General features: G+C 37.5%; 1 protein-coding gene across 3 annotated transcripts in view; it reads left to right on the top strand.

Annotated features, from left to right (window-relative positions):
- The window catches only part of LOC109267707 (UDP-glucuronosyltransferase 3A2-like), a 46,242-nt gene extending 23,978 nt beyond the window's left edge, over window positions 1–22,264 (top strand). For 2 of the 3 annotated variants that reach the window (XM_019450651.2, XM_053906923.1), the window contains 5 exons: window positions 4,061–4,169; window positions 9,721–10,252; window positions 15,877–16,108; window positions 17,426–17,645; window positions 18,761–22,264. In XM_019450651.2, the coding sequence (XP_019306196.2) occupies window positions 4,061–4,169; window positions 9,721–10,252; window positions 15,877–16,108; window positions 17,426–17,645; window positions 18,761–19,037 (1,370 nt within the window). In that variant the 3' untranslated portion in view covers window positions 19,038–22,264. The remainder of the gene's footprint in view (window positions 1–4,060; window positions 4,170–9,720; window positions 10,253–15,876; window positions 16,109–17,425; window positions 17,646–18,760) is intronic. The other variant, XM_019450652.2, reaches the window with a different exon arrangement.
- The last annotated feature ends 1,311 nt before the right edge of the window (window positions 22,265–23,575 follow it).

Genomic DNA, 23,575 nt, shown 5'->3' with positions numbered 1-23,575 from the left:
GAGTTGATGAGCTTGGATGTTTATATTCACATCTTTCATCCAATTTGGGAGATTTTGGAGATCATAGCTGAAGTATTCTCTCTATCCCTTTCTTTCTTTCTTCTCCTTCTGAGCATCCACAGTGCATATGTTGGATCCTTAGGCTATGTTGTCTTTTTTTCAGTCTTAACTTTACTGCTCTCCAGCCTCTATCATTTTCATTATCTTCTCTTTAGGTTCACTGTTAATTTCTTTTGACTCAAATCTGCCTTTGAATCCCTCTAGTGAAATTTTCATCACATTAGTTGTATTTTTCATTTCTAGAATTCGTTTTTAGCTTCTTTTCTGATTTTCTATCCCTTTATTGACATTTTTATTTTGCACACATTTTTTTTCCTCTACCTCCCCCACATCTTGCTTTAGTTCTCTGAGAATCTTTAAGGCAGTGATTTTAAAGTCATTGTCTGGTATATCTACCATCAGGTTTTTCTCAAGAACAGTTTCTGTTGATTTATTATTTTCCTCTGAATAGGCTTTCGTTTTCAGCTTCTTGGTGTGTCTTGTGATTTTTGTAGAAGACTGAATATTTGAATCTAACCATGTGTTAAATCTGGAGATGAGACTTTCCTCCCTTCCCCAGGGTCTGCAGATTTTTGTTATTCATTTTGTTTATTAATTTTTTTGATTGTTTTATCCTGCTGTTGTGGAAAAGATCAATATAAGATGTAGATTTCAATGTCCTCAGGTATTTTCTGGACCTTTTCCTGGTCATAAGTGGACACTTTCTTCTAGTGTTCCTGGTTTATGTAGTTGTTTTCCAATGTTCTAGCCTTTAATATCTGTCTTGCATAAGGGAAAAACAGAAAAATGAGGGAGAAAAAAAGATCATCAGCCTTTTAAGATCCCTTGAAGTCCATTCAGCCAGAGCGGGGAGATGGTTGCAACAATAGGTGTAGGGATAGCAAAGACTTTGCTGCCTACTTCTTTGTCTGCACTTCTGTGATTAGAGCAGCAAGCAGCAATCAGAACCCAGATATGTGATATTTGGATTTTGTTTGTTTGTTTGTTTGTTTGTTTTGGTCCACTCTGGTTCTTGAAACCTCTGTGCATGCTGCTTTGTGAATACATGTATAGGTGCTTGCCATGTGATGGGGAGAGGGGATGGATAGTTGCTATTGTGATAAAAGCTGAAATAACTGAAATTGAGTAAGATTATCTGCAATTTACATTGAAAACCTGCCCTAGAAGTTACTGCAACTCTTCAAAATAGATACTCTAGACCGAGTCTTCTAGTTCAATTTTTATTTAATTAGGGGAGGCAGATTCCTGTTGCTCTACCATCTTCCCAGAAATTTCCCTACTATCTTTTGACCTTTTTTTTTTTTTTACAAAATTATATATATACATATGATGTTGAATATGTGTGTGTGTGTATATAAAAGAGAATTTTCACCAGTTTCTGTTTGAATGTGTGTCCAGGAAAGCTTTTTGTACATATGTGCTCAAAGTGGACCACAGGAGTACTTTCTTGACAGTGTCAGAGATGGAAAGTCCTCCACTGAACAAATAATTCTTCTTAGGAATCACCTGAGGTGCTGTAGCTTCTGCTTTGTGTAAGGCAGCGGCACATCCCTCTTTGTGAGCCTCTATGTGAATTTTTGTGTCTTGAATGAGTGTGTTCAATGAATCTCTACAAAAGTTGTCCACAATATAGTGTCATACACGTGCTCCTGGAGAAAGGTAAATGTGGTTAAGATCTTGCCAGCAAAGCTTATGAGCAAGGCTGTTGAGGTAGTCCATGAGAAGTCAGTACAAGTGATTTGTATCCTTCAAAGATGAAGGAGAAGAGAAACTGCAGCTGAGATCTTGTTGAAATAGGATCAGAACATACTAACAAATCTATGCTTGCAAAGTATCTATTACTACTTAGATAGAGTCAGCAATTTCAGTAATATTGGAGATGGGGAGCAGGCTTAATATGATGCATCATTGCAATGTTATAGTAATGTTCTGCAAGGTATCATAAATTCTTTTCAGGTTTATGAATTAATCTAAATTAAGCTATTAAATGGAAAAGCAGTGTAGATAATCACTCCTTTGCTTAATAGATCTTTTATAATGGGATTTCATCCTTAAAGCCACTGTTTCAATATGTATTGGGTTGTATTTAAAGGTTAATATGTTGGACAGATCCAAACACGTCCTTTTTTGTCAAGCTGACTATAAGTGCCAGAACTCTAATATTATTTTAATTTATGACATATTACATAAGACAACAATTACTATTAGTAGATGATGTAAAAGATGGTTGCTATGACTATGGGATATTTTATCCCAGTAGTTAAGACAGGGCATGGAAATATGTCCTGTATCTAATACTTTTGACTCCTAGTAATACAGGAATATCTACATAAATATAGAAAATATAATCATTATATCTGTTATTTTTGCCCCAGTATTGATTAAGAACACTAATCTCACTAATCTTTGTCATTGTTTCATCTCATCCAATGTTAAAATTCATTTGGAAGTTCTGACAGAGAGGTACAAAAGCAACTTGTCCCCTTTATCAGTTGTAAATTTTTAAAAGTAATGTTAGATTCCCACACGTATCAAAACAGAACTCTGTTTTCTTTCCTGACTCTCCCACCCTGCCCATCTCCTCTCTTTTCTCTTTCTTTTGGTTGTTATTAGATGTATTTTGGGGAAGTATCTGTTATAACCTGCCTATATATATATATATATATATATATATATATATAAGCTTCTTCTTCAGAATATCCCCATTAGTATCATCAAAGTTAGGGGTCTCCCCATGGATAATTTTGAGACATGTGAAATTAATTCGAACTAACTCCTTGAAATAACTCCATGGGCCTGTCATCAGTCTTTTTCTCTATTACTGTGTTAATCAAGATTTTCCTCTAGCTACAAGATAATCAGCAGCAGCAGAAAAGTCATTTTCTAAGGTTCTAGCACACCATCTACTTTTGCAGGTATCGATCTCATCATATCACTTGGTAACTACCCTTCTTTACATCATTCAGTGCACTTGTAAATTGCTATCAGTTTTACTCTGGAGGACCATTCTTAAGGGGGCAATACCTGACTGCCGCACACAGTCACAGAATTCTACCTAGCCTAGTGTCAATCACAGCTCATGCTGGAATCCAGAAACACAATCCAATCTGATACAGAAAATAGGTTTGTGTGAGACACATAATCAAGACCATGTAAAAGTTAAACCCATACTTTTGTCTCTAAATGCCAATTGTGGAAGCTTCTGAGTGGGATGGAGGTGAGGATCCCCCTAACGTGGGTCTGGCTTGCTTGGCTTGAAAATCTTGGTCACACAAGGGAGGGCATGTTGAGCCTTTCCTCTAAGTTTTTCAGGATATGTCACGGAAGGTTAAGGGAGAGATGAAGCTTGAAAGCTGTCAGCAGTCTAACTTCAAAAATGGTGTTAGACTTTTTATTACACAGGAGTTATGGGGAAAATGCCAGGATGGTAAGTAGGGCTGCACAAGACTGCAATTTTTAACTGCAATTTTTAATTTAGAAGACTAAATTTTTAATTTAGGCATTGGTATTTTTTGGTAGAATGAAAAACCTCTGCATGTTTCACTTTTAATTTTAATGAAAATGATTTCTTTTTCTAAGTGATAAATGACAGGGGAACGGGTATAAAATAAGGTCTGTATTTAAATATAAGGTATGCCATTCACTATACGTGCAATCCTGACAAATTATCTGGCACTCCTTTCATCTCTGTTTTCTCACCTATAAAATGATGAATAGTTATACCTTTATGTGAAAACTTTAAATAGAATCTTGAAGTACTTTAAAATGAATAAAAGTGTCTAAACCTATTATCAATAAATATTGGCAGGTTGTGTGATTGAAGAAATGAGAAAGCAGAAAAAACCATACAAAATAGAAGTTCAGTAAGGGAACATTTGAAAATATTTACAATAATTGGAATAAATAAACCATGATATCCTCATGCGAATGTTAATTTGGGTTGTATGGCATAATTAAAATTTTTCCTATTGGTGTTTTATTTTTTATCCTCTTTTTTAAGAAAAGGGTGAAACATCATATAAAGTTATCAGTTGGCTTCCACCTGAAGATCATAAAAAAGAATTCAAGAAATGTTTTGATTTCCTTGTGACAGAAGCTTTGCATGGCAGGTAATTTCTTTTATTCTCTGCTTGAAAGACTTACGTTTTAGTGATTTAAATGAATGGTTGGATACATAGATACTTGGAGTGAGTTTAAGAGCAATGGATAGATGAATGGATGAATGGATAGATGGGGAGATAAATGACAGGGGGCAGAGAATAAATGGAGTAGATGAATTTTTACTCACAATTATTCAGTCTGTGTAGTGTGCCTCTTCCACTGAAAGTAGGAATGCATTTCTGTATATGAGGGGGATTGTTCCTTTTGGATCTTCCTGGCAACACTTCACCTACAGTGTTTGCATATTCTCCACCACACAGATGGTGGATAGACAATTTAATTTCTCATTGTTGGTATGCAAATGGGAGTCGCCATATTATACTTATTTTTCCTCCCGCTTCCTCACATAAATTCAAGAATAGAAAAATGCTTATGAATATTGATTTCTTATACCTCAAACCAGTGTCTTTTAAACTCGTTTAAGAAATCAAATATCTTGGTGATACACAACGAGTGAGTAACCTGAGAGCTTTGCCATTACCTAGAATGTATAGAAAGTTCTTCATGTTTGACATCAGAGGGGAAGACACAAATTCATTCCTTACTTGCTTAATACAGTGGCTTAATGTCCACCCCCCTTCTTCCTTAGAAATTTTGTTTGCTAGTAGGTGGTCATAAAATATGGCTTTTTTTATAAAGTCATTTTCCTTAGTCAAACTAGACTCCAAATTTTCTCATATATAAGAGATCTGATCTAAAGTACTGATTTGAAATTTTGTCTATATCATCTTGTTATTGATACATTTTTAAATTCTATATCTCATCTCTTCTTCTTTAAACTGATTACCTTGAAGGCCGTTTTTTTTTTAATGTTTATTTTATTTTTGAGAGAGAGACAGTGAGAGCAGGGGAGGAGCAGAGAGAGAGGGAGACACAGAATCCGAAGCAGGCTCCAGGCTCTGAGCTGTCAGCACAGAGCCTGACGCGGGGCTGGAACTCACAGAACGTGAGATCATGACCTGTGCTGAAGTCGGACGCTTAACCGACTGAGCCACCCTGCCGCCCTGAAGGCTGGTTTTATATACATGTCACATATGGTATAATACACCAAGCACAGTGCTTTCCTATATTTTTTTAATTAACTTAATTTCTGACATGATTAATGTTCTACTTTTGAGGAATTTGTACTTCATATTTTAAATTTGTCACCAATATTTAGCAGCACTGTTTGGGTAAAATCACTTAAAATATAATAGAGAATAATTTCAGCTAATCACCTGTTATCACATGAAGTTGATTTTAACCCCCAGGTGTAGATCTGCATATTGCCAATGAGTTCTCACCTGTGGGCTTTCTTTCAGTGGGCTGACATAGTGTAGTGTTGTACAGGTTACAGGTTGGCCAGGCCATTGATTCTCTTAGTTCTTCATTCAAATGGTAGGCCCATGGGTCACCAAAGTACTTGTACCTGTAACCTCTGGTCAGGAACATTCTCATCTATTTGTCCCTATGCTGCATAAAAAGGATCATTTTCCTTGCAGGCACTGATGCAAAAACATTAAAGCAGAATGGTTCCTGGAACAGTGCCATAGACCAGAGTCTTAATAGATATTGGTAAAATTTTAGCATGAACTTTTGTGAATACTCCAGCTGGGTATGAAGTGGAAAGGATAGTAGTTAGCTTCACAAAGGCTTTTATTTTTGTTTGTTTTAAATGTTAATCTTTTCTGGTAGGAAGACGTAAATCTCATGTTCAGCTTAGAATTAGAATTCAAATATTGCCATCAGAAAGTTACTTGTGTGAGGCAATCTATCAAATTCAGGCTATTCTCAATTTCAACTAAAAGGGCTATATCATGAATATTGATGTCATGAAGTTATTTCCACAGTTCACTTAGGAAACAGGACAGTCACTGATAAAAAGTTAGTATACAAATGAAAGTTAAAGAGAGCATCACACCTAAAGGAAATAGAAGCAGAACAGCAAAGGCACCCCAAACCCAGCAGAAGAAGAGAAATAATAAAGATCAGAGCAGAAATAAACAATATAGAATCTAAAAAAACTGTAGACCAGATCAATTAAACCAAGAGTTGGTTGTTTGAAAAAATAAACAAAATTGATAAATCTTTTGCCAGGCTTCTCAAAAAGAAAAGGGAGAGGACCCAAATAGATAAAATCATGAATGAAAATGGAATTATTACAACCAATCCCTCAGATATACAAGAAATTATCAGGGAATACTATGAAAAACTATATGCCAACAAACTGGACAACCTGGAAGAAATGGACAAATTCCTAAACACCCACACACTTCCAAAACTCAAACAGGAAGAACTAGAAAATTTGAACAGACCCATAACCAGTGAAGAAATTGAATCAGTTATCAAAAATCTCCCAATAAATAAGAGTCCAGGACCAGATGGCTTCCCTGGGGAATTCTACCAGACATTTAAAGCAGAGATAATACCTATTCTTCTCAAGCTGTTCCAAAAAATAGAAAGGGAAGAAAAGCTTCCAGACTCATTCTTTGATGCCAGCATTACTTTGATTCCTAAATCAGACAGAGACCCAGCAAAAAAAGAGAACTACAGGCCAATATCCCTGATGAATATGGATGCAAAAATTCTCAATAAGATACTAGCAAATCGAATTCAACAGCATATAAAAAGTATTATTCACCATGATCAAGTGGGATTCATTCCTGGGCTGCAGGGGGGGTTCAACATTCACAAATAAATCAGTGTGATACATCACATTAATAAAAGAAAAGAAAAGAACCATATGATCCTGTCAATCAGTGCAGAAGAAGCATTTGACAAAATTTAGCATCCTTTCTTAATAAAAACCCTTGAGAAAGTCGGGATAGAAGGAACATACTTAAGCATCATAAAAGCCATTTATGAAAAGCCCATAGCCAATATCATCCTCAACGGGGAAAAAATGACACGACAGAGATGTCTACTTTCACCACTGTTGTTTAACATAGTGTTGGAAGTGCTGGCATCAGCAATCAGACAAAAAACGAAATAAATAAGTATCCAAATCAGTAAAGAAATCAAACTTTCATTTTTCACAGATGACATGCTACTCTACATGGACAACATGAAAGATTCCACCAAAAAGCTGCTAGAACTGATACATGAATTCAGAAAAGTCGCAGGATACAAAATTAATGTACAGAAATCAGTTGCATTCTTATATACTAACAATGAAGCAACAGAAAGACAAATAAAGAAACTGATCCCATTCACAATTGCACCAAGAAGCATAAAATACCTAGGGATAAATCTAACCAAAGATGTAAAAGATCTGTATGCTGAAAACTATAGAAAGCTTATGAAGGAAATTGAAGAAGATATAAAGAAATGGAAAAACATTCCTTTCTCATGGATTGGAGAGTAAATATTGTTAAAATGTCAACACTCCCCAAAGCAATCTACACATCTAATGCAATCCAAAACAAAATTGCACCAGTGTTCTTCTCGAAGCTAGAACAAGCAATCCTAAAGTTTGTATGGAACCACAAAAGACCCCAAATAGCCAAAATAATATTGAAAAAGAAAACCAAAGCAGGAGGCATCACAATCCCAGACTTTAGTCTCTACTACAAAGCTGTCATCATTAAGACAGCATGGTATTGGAACAAAAACAAACACATAGACCAATGGAATAGAATAGAGACTCCAGAATTGGACCCACAAATGTATGGCCAACTAATCTTTGACAAAACAGGAAAGAATATCCAATGGATAAAAGACAGTCTCTTTAACAAATGGTGCTGGGAGATCTGGACAGCAACATGCAGAAGAATGAAACTAGACCACTTTCTTACATCATTCAGAAAAATAAACTCAAAATGGATGAAGGACCTGAATGTGAGACAGGAAACCATCAAAACCCTAGAGATGAAAGCAAGAAAAAGCTCTCTGACCTCAGCCGCAGCAATTTCTTACTTGACACATCTCCAAAGGCAAGGGAATTAAAAGAAAAAATGAACTATTGGGACCTCACTCAAGATAAAAAGCTTCTGCACTGCAAAGGAAACAATCAACAAAACTAAAAGGCAACCGATGGAATGGTAAAAGATATTTGCAAATGACATATTGGATAAAGGGCTAGTATCTAAACAGAAGAGACTCATAAATATGGAGAACAAACTGAGGGTTGCTGGAGGGGTTGAGGGAGGGGGGATGGGCTAAATGGGTAAGGGGCACTAAGGAATCTCTTCCTGAAATCATTGTTTCACTATATGCTAACTAATTTGGATGTAAATTTTAAAAAATAAAGAAGAAAATTAAAACAATTATAGAAAATGTTTAATATATAATATTAAATGAAAGAAATGATATGTAAAAAAATAAAAAAAATAAATAAAAATAAAAAATAAAATCAGAAATAAAAGACATCCAGATGGCCAACAGGCACATGAAAAGATGCTCAATGTCACTCTTCATCAGGGAAAGACAAATCAAAACCACATTGAGATATCACCTCACGCCAGTCAGAGTGGCTAAAATGAACAAATCAGGAGACTATAGATGCTGGAGAGGATGTGGAGCAATGGGAACCCTCTTGTACTGTTGGTGGGAATGCAAACTGGTGCAGCTGATCTGGAAAACAGTGTGGAGGTTCCTCAAAAAATTAAAAATAGATCTACCCTATGACCCAGTGATAGCACTGCTGGGAATTTACCCAAGGGATACAGGAGTGCTGATGCATAGGGGTACTTGTACCCCATTGTTTATAGCAGCACTTTCAACAATAGATTATGGAAGGAGCCTAAATGTCCATCAACTGACAAATGGATAAAGAAGATGTGGTTTATGTATACGATGGAATATGAATTGGCAATGAGAAAGAATGAAATCTGGTCACTTGTAGCAACGTGGATGGAATTGGAGAGTGTTATGCTAAGTGGAATAAGTCAGGCAGAGAAAGACAGATACCATATGTTTTCACTCATATGTGGATCCTGAGAAACTTAACAGAAGACCAGGAGGGAGGAGAAGGGGAAAAAAAAAGAGTTACAGAGAGGGAAGGAGGAAAACCATAAGAGACTCTTAAATATTGAGAATAAACTGAGGGTTGATGGGGGGTGGAGGGGAGGGGAAAGTGGGTGATGGGCATTGAGGAGGGCACCTGTTGGGATGAGCACTGGGTGTTGTATGGAAACCAATTTGACAATAAATTTCATAGTAAAAAAAAAAAGAATGTATCAACTAGAAATGAAACTCTAAAATCTGCTAGTGTAGGGAATGCTTTCAAAGCAGAAGGATCTTGAATTAGCTCTGATAGTGGGTGCATATGGATTGGCCAGAGAAAGGGGAGGGGAGGAGGTGAGAACATTTCAGGAGGCAGAAACACCTGGAGCAGAGTGATCAGAGCAGAGTATTCATTGGACACTGGTAAAATGGGTGGGGGCTGCTGCCAGATATGGTCTTACTTACCTGGGGTATTTTCTTTGAGCCAAAGATTCTCCTAAGTATTGTGAAATTAACACCTCCAATGAATATTTGTCTTTAGTTTTTTTGTTTGTTTGTTTGTTTTTGTTTTTACAGGGAAGCATTTGACAACTTTGTATCATTAATGAAACAACTGGGAATTCGATGCAGTGATTTGCTAAGGAGAGGTGATATCATGGATTTCTTAAAAAATGAGAACTTTGACTTGGTATTTGTTGAAGCACTTGACTTCTGTTCTTTCCTCATTGCTGAGAAGCTTGGGAAGCCATTTGTGTCAATTCTTCCTACCCAATTTGGAAGTGTGGACCATGGGCTACCAAGTCCTTTGTCTTATGTTCCATTATTCCGTTCCTTGCTCACCGACCACATGGACTTCTGGGGCAGAGTGAGGAATTTTCTGATGTTCTTTGATTTCTCCATAAAGCAAAGGCAAATCCATTCTACCATTGAGAACACCATCAAGGAACATTTCCCGGAAGGCTCCAGGCCAGTTTTGTCTCATCTTTTAAAGAAAGCAGAGCTGTGGTTTGTTAACTCTGACTTTGCCCTTGAATTTGCTAGGCCCCTGCTTCCCAACACTGTGTATGTTGGAGGCTTATTGGCCAGACCTGTTAAACCAGTACCACAAGTAAGTAAAACCTTAGTGCTCAATAGGGACTTCATGCAGAGCTCTTCAGTGCAGAGTTGGTGGCTTCCCTGCCAGTGGGAACTGGGAGTGAAGTAGGATGAGACAAACAAAACACCTAAATGTAAATTTTTATTTTTTTAATTTTTTAATTTTTATTTTTCTATTCTATTTATTCTATTCTATTTTAAATTTTATATTATTTTGGTAAAAACACTTAATATGAGATCTAGCCCCTTATCAAAATTTTAACCATACAATACATAATTATTTACTGTAGGTACCATATTGGATCTCAGATCTCTAGACCTTATTTATCTCACTTATCTGTAATTCTTTCTCCATTGAATAATAGCTACCCTTTTCTCTTAAACCCTAAACCTTGGAAACCAGCTGCCACTTTTCATTTTATGAATTTGAATATTTTAAATGCTTCAGATAAGTTAACTCATGCAGTATTTGCTTATCTGGCTTATGTCACTTATCATAATATCTTTAAGTTTCACCCATGTTTTCCCATATTGCAAAATTTTCTTCTTTTTTAAAGAATACATAATATTCTTTTTAAAAGAACATATAGTATTCTTTTTTAAAGAATATAAGTATTGTTTTTTAAAGAATATAGAGAACTTTTAAAAAATATGTAGTATTTTTTAAAGAATATATATATTATATATATAATGGAATATATATATATATATATATATATATATATATATATCTCACAATTTCTTCAACCATTCATCTTTGATGGATATTTTGTTTGTTTCCATATCTTGCTTATTGTGAATAGTGCTTCAGTGAATATGGGAATACAGACATCTCTTTGAGATCTTGATTTCCATTTTCTGTTTTTAATTTGTGGGGAAATTTCCATACTATTGTCCTTAGTGCCTTTGACATTTTTCATTCCCAACCACAGTATGTAAGGGTTGTTATTTCTCCATATCTTTAACACTAGTTGTCTTCTGATTTTTAAAAATAACTACCAATATTTGTGAATTAATAGCTCATTGTGGTTTTGATGTGTATTTCCCTGATGGCTAGTGTTGTTGAGCACTTTTTTCATATATCTGTTTGCCATTTGGCATGTTTTCTTTGGATAAATGTCTATTCAAGTCCTCCATCTATTTTTAATAGAGTTATAAGACTTTTTTCTTCTCCATTGAATTGTAAGCCTTTCTTACACATTTTGGAGATTAATCTCTTAGGATTATGGTTTATAAATGTTTTCTATTTGTAGGTCTTCTGTTACTCTGTTGATTGTTTCTTTGCTGTGCAGAAGCTTTGTAGTTTAATGTAGTCTCATTTGTTTTGTTGTTTGTTTTGTTGTTTGTTTCTTTTGATTTTGATATTTCATTTTCTAGTTTATTGTGCTATATTTTTGAAATCAATAGCAAGACCAATACCATGAAGTTTCACCCTGTGTTTTTTTTCTAAGAGCTTTGTCGTTTCCATTTTAGGATTAAGTCTTTAATCAATTTTGAGTTGAGTTTTTTGTATGGAGTAAGGTGAGGGTCCAGTCAACCTCGGTGAGAGGTTGTTTTCATAACTATCTGCCAACTTTGGTGAGACTGGTTACACAATTGCCTGGGGTACAGTTAGTTTTTAGTTATTTTTATTTTTATCTTTTAAGAACTTCAAATAAAATATTTTTAAAATATTTCTGTACAGAATGAGAGCATGGAACTTCCTATTCTAATGTCATGTTGTGCTCTTTTCAGTTTTAAATAATAGATTTAAATTAATCTTATAATTATCAAAAGATAGTAAAGGTGATTTTAAGTGGTCCCCCAGAATGGTAGTTCTAACAGTGTAGTGCTGGATGGAGTCAATTACAGCCCAATGGAACAATGGGGTATAGGTTGGGAATTGGGAACAACCAAACCATGAAGAGGATGGAGAAACTGTTATAAAGAATTGACAAAACTGTATTAATGCTCATTTTTAGGTGATTAAATCAGAAACTTCCTAGGGGGCCTGGTGGCTCATTTGGTTAAGCAGGTGACTGCGGCTCAGGTCATGATCTTACCATTCGTGAGTTGGAGCCCCGCATTGGGCCCTGTGCTGACAGCTCAGAGCCTGGGGCCTGCTTCAGGTTCTGTGTCTCTCTGTTTCTGCCCCTCTTATGCTCGCACTCTGTCTCTGTCTCTCTGTTTCAAAAATAAATAAATGTAAAAAAATTTCCTAAGAATAATCTAGGAATTATTATATGCTATATATTATATAGCATAATATATGCTAATTAATATCACACAAAATAGACTTCAGTCAAAAAGTTCACAGGAGGTAAAAATATTTTATAAATAGTTTAATATAACAAATCAATCAATGTAATACATTAGAGTGGAAGGAATAAAAAAACACATCATGTCAATATATGCAGAAAAGATATTTGACTAAATGAATACCCTTTCATGATAAAAACAAAACTAAGGGTAAAAAAGGTACTTCTTCACATGACAAAGAGTATTTACTGGAACACTCACAGCTAACATCATATTCTTTATGATAGACAGAAATTGTGCTGCCTCAGGTCAGTAGTCTAAGATGCCCACTGCTACTTAAATATGCCATAGACAGAGCAAGTAGGCAAGAAAAAGAAATTCCAAATTGGAATGGACAATGTCAAAATAGCTTACTTTTTTTATATGACATAATTCTCTCTATAGAACATCCCAAAGACTTCACACACCAAAAAGAAACTACTAGATGTTAAACAAATCTAGCAAAGTTGCAGGGAAAATATCAACATGGAAATAGGACTTGTGTTTCCATACACTGGCTAGGAACAACCTGAAAATGAAATCAAGTAAAGTATTCTGCTTACAACAGCATCCAATTAAACTGAGGAGGTGAAAGACATGTATGTTCACTGTACACTACAAATTTCCTGAGAGAAATTAAGAAAGACCTAAATAAATAAAAAGATATCTCTAGATCATGGGTTATGATACTTAATATTGTTAAAAGAGCAATACTACTGAAAATTATCTACAGATTTGATCTAATCCTTATCAATAGTTTAATGGCCTTTTTTATAGATGAAAAAGGCAGTTTTCAAATGCATATGGAAATGAAGAGACCCTGAATAACCAAAGCAATAACAAAAAGAAGAATGACTCATACATCTGTGACTAATTGATTTTTACAAGGATGCCAAAAACAACCAATGCAGTCTCTTCAGACTCTCTTCAGAAAATGGTGCTGAGACCATTGGATATTTGTTCACATTGAAGGGAATGTATTTTGAGCCTTCCTCACACCACATACCAATATGAACTCAAAATGGATCAATGGCCTAAATAAAGAGCTAAAAGCCATAAAATTCTTAGAAGACAAGAAAGGGATAAATCTACACAGACTTGGATTTGGCAGTGAATTTGTAGATGTGACACCAAAGGATGAGTAACAAAGGAAAAAATACATAAATTGGACTTCATCAGGACAAAAAAATTCTCTGTATCAAGGTAGAATGCAAGTTTGTCTTCTCACTGCCACATTTTAGCCTCATACTGGAAGTCCTAAGTAAAGCAATAAGACAAAAAAGGAGATAAAAGGCATATAGATTAGACAGGAGGAAATAACGTGGTTTTGTTCACAGATGGCATGATGGTCCATTTAGAAAATCTGAAAAGTCATAAAAAAATCCTAGAATTAGTAAGCAATTGGAGCGATGCCACAGGATACTAGTTTAATGTATAAAATCATCCTTTTCTTATATATCAGCAATGAATGGAGGAATATGAAATTAAAAGCAATATACTATTTACATTAGCACTACCAAAAATGAGATCTTAGGAATAAATAAAAAATATGTATATATACAAGATTAAATGAGGAAAACTACAAAACTCTGAAGAAAGAAAGAAATTAAAGAACTAAATAAATGGAGAGTAAGTCCATGTTCATGGGTAAGAAGACTCAATATTGCCAAGATATTAGTTCTTTGAAAATTGATCTATACATTCAATGCAATCCCAATCAAAACCTCTGCAACTATTTTGTGGATATTAATTAAAAAAATTTTTAAATTTGCACGGAGAGGCAAAAACCCTAAAAAGCCAACACAATATTGAAGATGAAGAACAAAGTTTGAGGAGTGATATTGTCAGCTTCATGACTTACTATAAAGCTACAGTAATCAAAATGGTATGATATTGGCAAAAGATTAGAAGTCAATGTAACAGAATAGAGAAGCCAAAATAGACCCACATAAATTTAGTGGGCTGATGTGTCATAAAGGAGTAAAGACAATAGTATAGAGAAAGCAGACTTTCAAAAACCAACAGTGCTGGAAAAATGATCTGACTACATAGAAAATTAATTAGCCTCAGATCCTACACATTCAAGAAAATTAACTCAAAACAGACCGTAAACCTTAATATAAAAAGCAAGTGCAAAGTATGAAACTTTTAGAATATGATATCAGAAAAGAATCTAGAGGACCTAGGGTTTGGTGAAAACTTTTTAAATGCAAAACCTAAGTCATGATCTATGAAAGAAAGAGTTGATAAGTGTGCTAAGTTGAAATTAAAATTTCTCTTCTGGGCAGGAATTATCAAGAGAATGAAAGGAGGAGGAACAGAACACAACCAAATGTTTGGAACAGATCTGTTAAAAACTATTATTCAAAATATTCAAATAAACACAGACACAAATATACACAATATACAAAGAACTATTAAAATTTAACAATTAAAACCAGTATTTTAAAAATGGACTGGGGCGCCAGGGTGGCTCAGTCGGTTAAGCGTCCGACTTCAGCTCAGGTCACCATCTCACATTCCGTGAGTTGGAGCCCCGCGTCGGGCTCTGGGCTGATGGCTCAGAGCCTGGAGCCTGCTTCCAGTTCTGTGTCTCCCTCTCTCGCTGCCCCTCCCCCGTTCATGCTCTGTTTCTCTCTGTCTCAAAAATAAACGATAAAAAAAAAAAAATGGACCGAACACCTTACCAGAACTGTCAACAAAGAAAACACAGATGGCTCATAAGCATATGAAGGAGACACATGACAGATATTTTCCCAGCATTACCTCAGTTTCCAGAAGTTTCTACTGCCCCCTACTGGTCTAGGACATCAAGCGGCACTCTCCCAGGCACTAGCACCCTGGTCTGACATTGGAACACTCCTAAGTGACCACATATCCCTAGAACTAGGATGAGGGATGAGGATCACCCTTGTTCTGGGGCCATGTTGTTAATGAAGAAAGAAGTTTCCACCACCTGTACTTTCCTCTTCTTAAAACATTGTTAAATCGACATTCTGAATCTAGGTGTTGGTGCTACAGTATGTGTTAAGTGCCTTATGTGCAATGTGGGCTATTGTGATAGTGGCTGGACACCTAAGGCTCTCTACACATCCATTTGTGATTATTGAAGGTATTCATATGGTATGGCATGTCCTGAGATCTCAGAAAAATGATTTCAAAGCCACCAGACACAATGGATACGAGCACAGTGAAGAGTGCACTGAGCTGTTCCCAGGGCTATGAGAACAATTTCAAGACAGTGAGCTCTAGGTACTGACAGGAGGGCGTATTCAGTTAATAGTTGACTTTCATTTCATGAATGTCTAGGCTTTCATAAACAACTTTGTTCACATCCTGTCCTTTCTCACTTCTCTCCAGGAATTTGAGAATTTCATCAGCAAGTTTGGAGACTCTGGTTTTGTCCTTGTGGCCCTGGGCTCCATAGTGAGCACCTATCAGTCCCAGGAAGTTCTCATGGAGATGAACAGTGCCTTTGCTCATCTGTCTCAAGGTGTGATATGGAAATGTAAGCCATCTAAGTGGCCCAAAGACGTCCAATTGGCAGCAAATGTGAAAATTGTGGACTGGCTTCCTCAGAATGACCTCTTGGGTAAGGACTACCCAGATCTATTTCTCTCTTTCCATTTATGTAACTTTAGGGCTCTACTAGGCACCCCATCAGCCTGTGAAGGAGCAGATGGTAGCTAAAGGTAATGTCTAGAGGGTAGGAATGGAGCAGCCAGCTGGAGTTCTTGGGATATTAGGTATACTTCCCAAATGGCTAAAATTTCCATGTTTTCTTCTTCCTTTCTATTCCTGATACCTTCAGTCAGAAGTGATATTATCATGCCATTATTTTGACCCTATCATATTTGGCACTGAACAACATTGCCTAAATACAAAGACAGTTTACGGACTCTGAGAACACATATCAAGGGCCATACTACCAGTGTTTTCCAGGCATCTTGAGCACCTGTTAGGCTTTATGCCATTGTAGAAACACACTCACACTTACTGGTTCATCCTCCTTTGCTGCAAAAGATGTACTCATACTTTCACAAGGTTTCTGTTAACTGTCTGAAGAGTGTACTAAAATATCTGAATGTCAAGCTGAATAACCTCTCAGCTTTTTACCTGGTTCAACAAATTCTCTGGTAACAGAGAGCTAGATGGTTCTGCACATTTTTTTCAGAAGGCATGGGGTATGTAAAAAGATTCTGATTTTCAAAGAAACACAAATAAATTCTGATGCACATCCCTGTTGAGAGGCAGTGTTGGAGATGAACTCTTTGTTATCAACACTTGTTTTAGTTTTCTCTAAAGAAGGGTGGAGTAAGCACACAGGAACTGGAAATACTGAGATGGGTGGTCCCTCATTCTCTGCTTTAGAGGATTTCCTATGGAATTGAATAGAAAGCATATGAGGTGTAAGTTTGATGAATGTCACATGATTATGTGTCGTCAATGAAAGTGTTAAGACTTCAGATAACAGGGAAGTGAATGGACAGTGAAAGAGAGAGGGTGAAACCTGGAGAGTGAGAGATGGAAACAGAGATAGAGTGAGATACCAAGAGAGACAACAGGGATGGGAGACGCAAGAGAGATGTAGCATTGAGAGAAAAGAATGGATGGATGAAAGGATGGATATGGGAGGAGGATTATTTCTTGCTAAGCACTGTTCTCTGCAGATTTCTTTGGGTTCTTATTCCCACATGGATTGTTTTAAGGAATCTCTGTACAGAGACAAGGCCAGAATCTTGTATCTTGGAATATGCACCCTTGAGTGTGTCCTAAGCTAAATCAGTATATCTGTTTCTCCAACAAAATTTGAGATCTCTTTGTATTTTTTTTCTGCCCTTGCTACTTTATCAGATGTTCTGAAAATTTTCACCCTGAAATATTCTGCTCTGTTCCTGATTTACAACAGCTCACCCACGCATCCGTCTTTTTGTCACTCATGGTGGGATGAATAGCATAATGGAGGCCATCCAACATGGTGTACCCATGGTAGCGATTCCTGTCGTTAAAGAACAGGCTGAAAACATGGTCCGAGTAGAAGCCAAAAAGTTTGGTGTCTCTATCCAGTTAAAGCAGATCAAGGCAGAGACATTGGCTCTGAAGATGAAGGAAGTCATAGAAGACAAGAGGTATGGAGCTCTTTGGGCTTGTGGTCACTTAGGCTGAATGAAGTCATCAAATACGAAGGGTGCTGTGTGGCACACTTTTGCAATAACAGCTGGAACTTCCAGAACATGGAATATGTATGTGACGCTAACATCTGACCTGTTACCTTTGAGAGCAAGACTAGGCATTTAGGTTAGATATTGAGAACGAGTTCTACTCAACTATAAGTAGGACTGTGACCTACTTATATAGGGTTTCTGAGAGGTGTTATATTTTAAGGGTGCTTATAATTGAATTACTTAAGGCAGAAGGTTGCCTTTCAGTCCCCCAATATGCCACACTGTTTCCTGCCTCAGGCCCTTTGTCAGTGTTGCTCTCTAAAACATCCTTCCTTCTCCTCTCAGGACTGGCACCTTCATGACAGTTGGACTAATCTCCAATGCCCTCTCCTCAGAGAGGCAGTCTTTATCTAACAGTCCTAACTGCACTCTTCTCCCATTCCCTTCAATCATAATTTCATTTTTCCTTCTTATCGCTTCTCAGGATCAGCAACTACCCCATCCCCATTTCTTTCTGTTTTAATTTATTGTGTGTCCCTCACACTATAGAGAGTAAGCTCTCCTAGATGGCCAAGTGTGTCTCTTGTGTTCCCATATTCCCAGGGCCTAGTAAAGGGCCTGCTACAAAGTAAGGATGAATTTATGTTAAGTGAATCAGTAAAAGGGCCCATGATGTCCTAGGTAAATTCCCATCCAGCACAATGATCTGATAACCAGGATGAACTGAATAACTTATTAGGGTCTCCAGGACATCTATACTGAGTGGGTTATATGTTACATCCCATATATTCATATCTACTCTTCCCTTTATCAACCATAAGCTTCCTGGGTAGAGATTTGACTTTACAACTTAGTCCCTATTTTATAGTTTAGCACTTTTAGCACTAATCATGTATCTTCGCATGGAGACGCTAGTTTGAGCTTTTCAATGGGACCAACTGGACGGTGGTAATGCCAGGCCAACAACTTTTCCTTGAAAATGAGTCTTCTGTGCATGCAGAGGAAAGCATTTGTGACACAAGGTCTCTAAGACTTCTGAGACCACAGAAGTAATGCCCTGCCTCTGTGTCTGCCAACAGGTACAAGTCAGCAGCGGTGGCCGCCAGCATCATCAGGCGCTCCCACCCCCTGACCCCTGCCCAGAGGCTGGTGGGCTGGATTGACCACATCCTCCAGACAGGGGGTGCGGCCCACCTCAAGCCCCATGCCCTGCAGCAGCCGTGGCATGAGCAGTACCTGCTGGACGTCTTCTTGTTCCTGCTGGTGGTCACCCTGGGCACCCTGTGGCTCTGCGGGAAGCTGCTGGGCATGGTGGCCAGGTGGCTGTGTGGGGCCAGGAAGCTGAAGAAGGCCTGATGGGGATATAATGTTGATGGTTGTCTCAGGACCCACTGGTTGTACAAGGCTTCCAACAAACACAGGACACTGCTGGTGTCTTTCCCATATTGGCACTTTAGGGTGGAACACAAATATCTCCTCATTATAATCTGCCTCTGCTTAGAAATTCTTATGAAGTAATCTTGGGATCTTTTTTAAAATTGTGGTAAAATTTATATTATGTAAAATTTACCATTTTAACCATTAAGTGTACAGTCGTTGGCATTAAGCACATTGATGTTATCATGCAAACCTCACTACCATTCATTCCAGAACTGTTTTCATCATCCCAAATTCAAACTCCATGATAATCAAACAGTAAATACTCATAACCCTGTCCCCACCTCCATGACCCCACAGGCTCCTGCCAACCCCCATTCTACTCTCTGTGTCTGTGAATTTTATCTTGGCTTCTTGACTTGCCCCTCATCAATGGCCTCCTCACTCAGATCCAGGCCTTCATCCGACAGCCCTGCTTTCCTCCCCATTCCATGTCCCTAGACACAGGGCCCTGCTCACTTCACTGTTGCTCTCTGGACACTTTTCTCTCTCTGATCTTTCTCTATCCTCACTTTTTATGGCATGACATAAGATCTTGGCCACTTGTTCCAGTTTGGGTCTCTTTCCTCTTGCATCTCCTTCTCACCTCACGTCCAAGCTCAGGAAGCCTCACCTCTGTCTGTCCTGCAGTTAGGCAGGGGTGACCCTCCCTGGACTCCACTTGTGGTCTCTGTGCTGAGTCCCCTCCTATGAAGAGCACCTCCTTTGCTCTCAGACCTGGAGCCTGCCTTTCGGCCACAGCTGATGCTGTGTTTTTCACTTGTCACAATTACCTTCTCAATTTCTCACTCTTAAAAATGTAGTCATGGTGACCTCAAGTCAGATCCCAGACCTCTGCGTGAGGCCCTGGGGCCCAGGTCCAGTGACCATGGCCATTCTCAGGACTTTGTTGATTTAGGAAACATCTTTCTGCCACCCTACTGTGGCATAAATAGGAAGTAACCCACTATGTATAGCAATTACATTCAGTTCCTAGCAACATACACCAGAAAAAGAGTGTATTAACCACCAGGGTTATTTTTTGTTTTCTTGTTTGCTTCTTTGATGAGGACTGGTGTGGTGGCTCCATCTTATTGTCTGTAGATTTTGCTCCTTTTTTTTTTTTTTTGACTTTTTGATGTTCTTTACTAGACATCAGGCTCCCACTCTGGTCGGTTCCCTTTATAATATATTTTACTTTCAAGTGATTATGTGCTGATATTTGTTTTGCATTTACAGATGGAATTATATTTCTCCTTTAAAGTTTCAAATATGTGCTATCTTGTGGGTTATAACACAGTGAAGAAAATAGTAGATATGCAGGATGGTCGCAGAAACCATAGTTTGACTGCTTAATTCTAGGGTTGTGCCCACATCTTGAAATAATTCAAATAGAGGATGAAGCAGCTGCTACCAATACTTCTTGCAGATGTGGAAAGAGGCCCATCCTTACCAAGGTCAGGATAGGATTTTCTGGGTAGAATGTGAAGTGGTGCCAGGTGTCTACCGAGTCCTGTGAGTTCTCATGCTGCACGATGTCACTTATAGTCCCAAGCACATCACATGACGATGTGTGTGTGTGTGTGTGTGTGTGTGTGTGTGTGTCTGTTATTCAAGGTTTAATTTTTGTAATTCTTTAAAAAAAGTGTTTATTTATTTATTTTGAGAGAGAGAGAATATGAGCGAGCAGGGGAGGGGTAGAGAGAGAGGGAGAGAGAGAATCCTGAGCAGGCTGTGTGCTGTCAGTGCAGAGCCCAACCTAGGGCTCGATTTCATGAATTGTTAGATCATGACCTGAGCTGAAATCAAGAGTCAGATGCTCAACCGATTGAGTCACTCAGGTGCCCCTATTTCTGTAATTTTTATGAATGAAATCTCTAAAATTTGTCTTTGGCAATAGTGCCTTGAAAGGCAGACCTGAAGCTTTTTCTGTGTTGTGATTAGAAAGAAAAGCCAAGATTTCTTACCTTCATAATCAACAAACGGATATAAGGATCAGGATTTCAGATGCTGATTCCCTTTTCCATTCCTACCACATCATCATCTTTGAACACTTGTAACTCAGTGATGCCAACTCTCTGCCTGCTGCTTCCTGGGCTCTGCTTTCATCCAGCACATCTGATCAAAGGAAGCCGTGAGTGGGGATGATGCCTCTAGTCTGGATCCATTGAAACCTTCTCCACTGGACTGTGTCAGCATGGTCTTGACAGTATGGACATCTGATCTCATCATTTCCTGGTTAAGATCCTTTCCTGGCTCTCATTGCATGTAATACAAGCCCTCTGTGGTTTGTGTCTGGCTACCATTCCAGGAGCATCTTGAAAACTTGGAAATAGACCCACGCAGACATGTTTACTTGATTTATGACAAATCTCTTCAGCAGATTTTACTGGAATAACTGATATCTGAATGGTCTTTGATTTTTACTTAATGGCACACACAGAAAAACTTTGACTGTTACTGCATACCGTACAGTATGCAAAGTAAGACATTTGATAAATTGGACTTTATCAAAATGAACGACCTTCACTCTTCTAGAGACATGCGTAAGAAGACAAAAGTATAAGCCATAAACTGGGAGAAAATATTGCAACACATTTCTCAGAGAACTTGTATCTAGAATATTCAAACAAATCTTACAACCAGTACAAACATGGACAAAAAAAGCTTGACCAGACACTTCACAAAAGAAAATATGCAAATGGCCAATAATCACATGAAAAAGTGGATACAGCAGTCATTTAGAGAAATGCAAAATAAAACCTCAATATCACAACACATCTACCAGGCCGGCTAAAATTAATAGAACTGATCATATCAATAGTGAGCAATAAGACAGAGCTACTGGAACTCATACCCGTTCCATTGCTGAGGAGAACGTGAAATGGTGCAGCCACATAGGAAAATCGCTCTGTAGTTTCTCAGTTAAGCATATACTTGCCACATGACCCAGCATTACTTGTAGGTATTTACTTAAGTTCATGAAAACATATGTCCACTTGAAAGTCTATACACAAATGTTCATAACAGCTTTATTTATAATGGCCCCAGATTAAGAAAAATTACATGCCCATCAATAGGTGAATGAAATGACATTGTGTTGTATCCATGTAATGAATGCAGTTTGTTGCATACAAATTACACTTTAAAATTGATTTGAAAATCTCTATGTGTGAGATGTGTTTTTTTAAAGATGTTTATTTATTCATTTTGAGAGAGAGACAGAGCACAGGTGAGGGGCAGAGATGAGAATCCAAAGCTGGAAGCACAGAACAAGAGATGAGGCTCGATCCCACCAACTGTGAGATCATGACCTGAGTGCTTAACAGACTGAGCTACCCAGGCACCCTTGTATGAGATGTGTTTTTAAGTGTCTTCCTCTTGTGTACTTTAAAATGTAGTGTTCACCAATTATTGTTGCATTACATATAATTGGAAATGCAAATACATTTTAATTTCTAGAATAATAGAACTAGTACAACTTTGATGAAGGAGGAGAAATGTGTGTATAAGAAATGGAGTTACTTCTTAGAGAATCAGAGGACTAATGGTAAACAGACTAAGGAAGGAATCAAGTTCACATACTCAGACCTAATCCAAATTTATTTTGTGTGTGAGACCTGTAGTCTCTCTGTAATTATAAAATAACACATTCAGAAATGATAAAAACAGGCAAAATATTTAATTTGTTGACATCTAATGGGCATGGAACATGACACACATGAAGGATCTACATATAAAATGCATACATTTGGAGGTATGTGTTAGAATGTCAAAATGAAGTTCAATCTGTCATTTATGTTTCTTTTCACTATGTAGTGATTCTTTCACTGACATGTTTCTACCATTACCACTAACCATGATCACGTATTGATTCTTTGTTTGCCTAGCTACACTAAATACTCTATGGATGTGATTTTCCCCCATGTCAATCTTCTGTTGTTTGGTTTATCACATTGTGATAAACACATCTTGCAGGCACTGTGAGATGATTACTTGTTTAAGTGTCAACCAATTATCTATGCAAAAGGAGGTAAATGGAATTACTTGTTGTCTTAAGCAAACTTCTTTCTACTTAGCTCAAGGAACTAGCTATTTCTGAAAAGCGGATTTCATATTGTGAATGTCCTTAAGATGAATGCATTTTACCCAGTTCAACAATTTGATTCAGCCAACACTGACTGCTTTCATATTTGTCAACAGGCATCATGCTGGGCATTTTGGAAGATGCAGATTCTAAGCTGAAAGTGGGTTCAGCAGACCAAGGGCAGGGCAGCAGGCCAGGGTGGAACCCTAGTCTAGAAGAGGATTCAGAGGATGCTGACTAAAATTTGGTGAAGGAGGGAATCTTGTCACACCCACCCCAACACATTGTGCTGTGCTGTACTTCTGTATCAGTGACCACACTGTGTCCTCTCTCAGAAATGCCATTCTGCTCTTGTTGGGACAAAAAGCTTCTACATGTTCTTCCTACCAAA

Source organism: Panthera pardus, unplaced genomic scaffold (assembly GCF_024362965.1).
Source record: "Panthera pardus isolate Hobbes unplaced genomic scaffold, ASM2436296v1 HiC_scaffold_2, whole genome shotgun sequence".
Taxonomy (NCBI): Eukaryota; Metazoa; Chordata; class Mammalia; order Carnivora; family Felidae; genus Panthera; species Panthera pardus.
The sequence above is the reverse complement of the archived record's forward strand: the minus strand, read 5'-3'. Positions and strand labels throughout refer to the sequence as shown.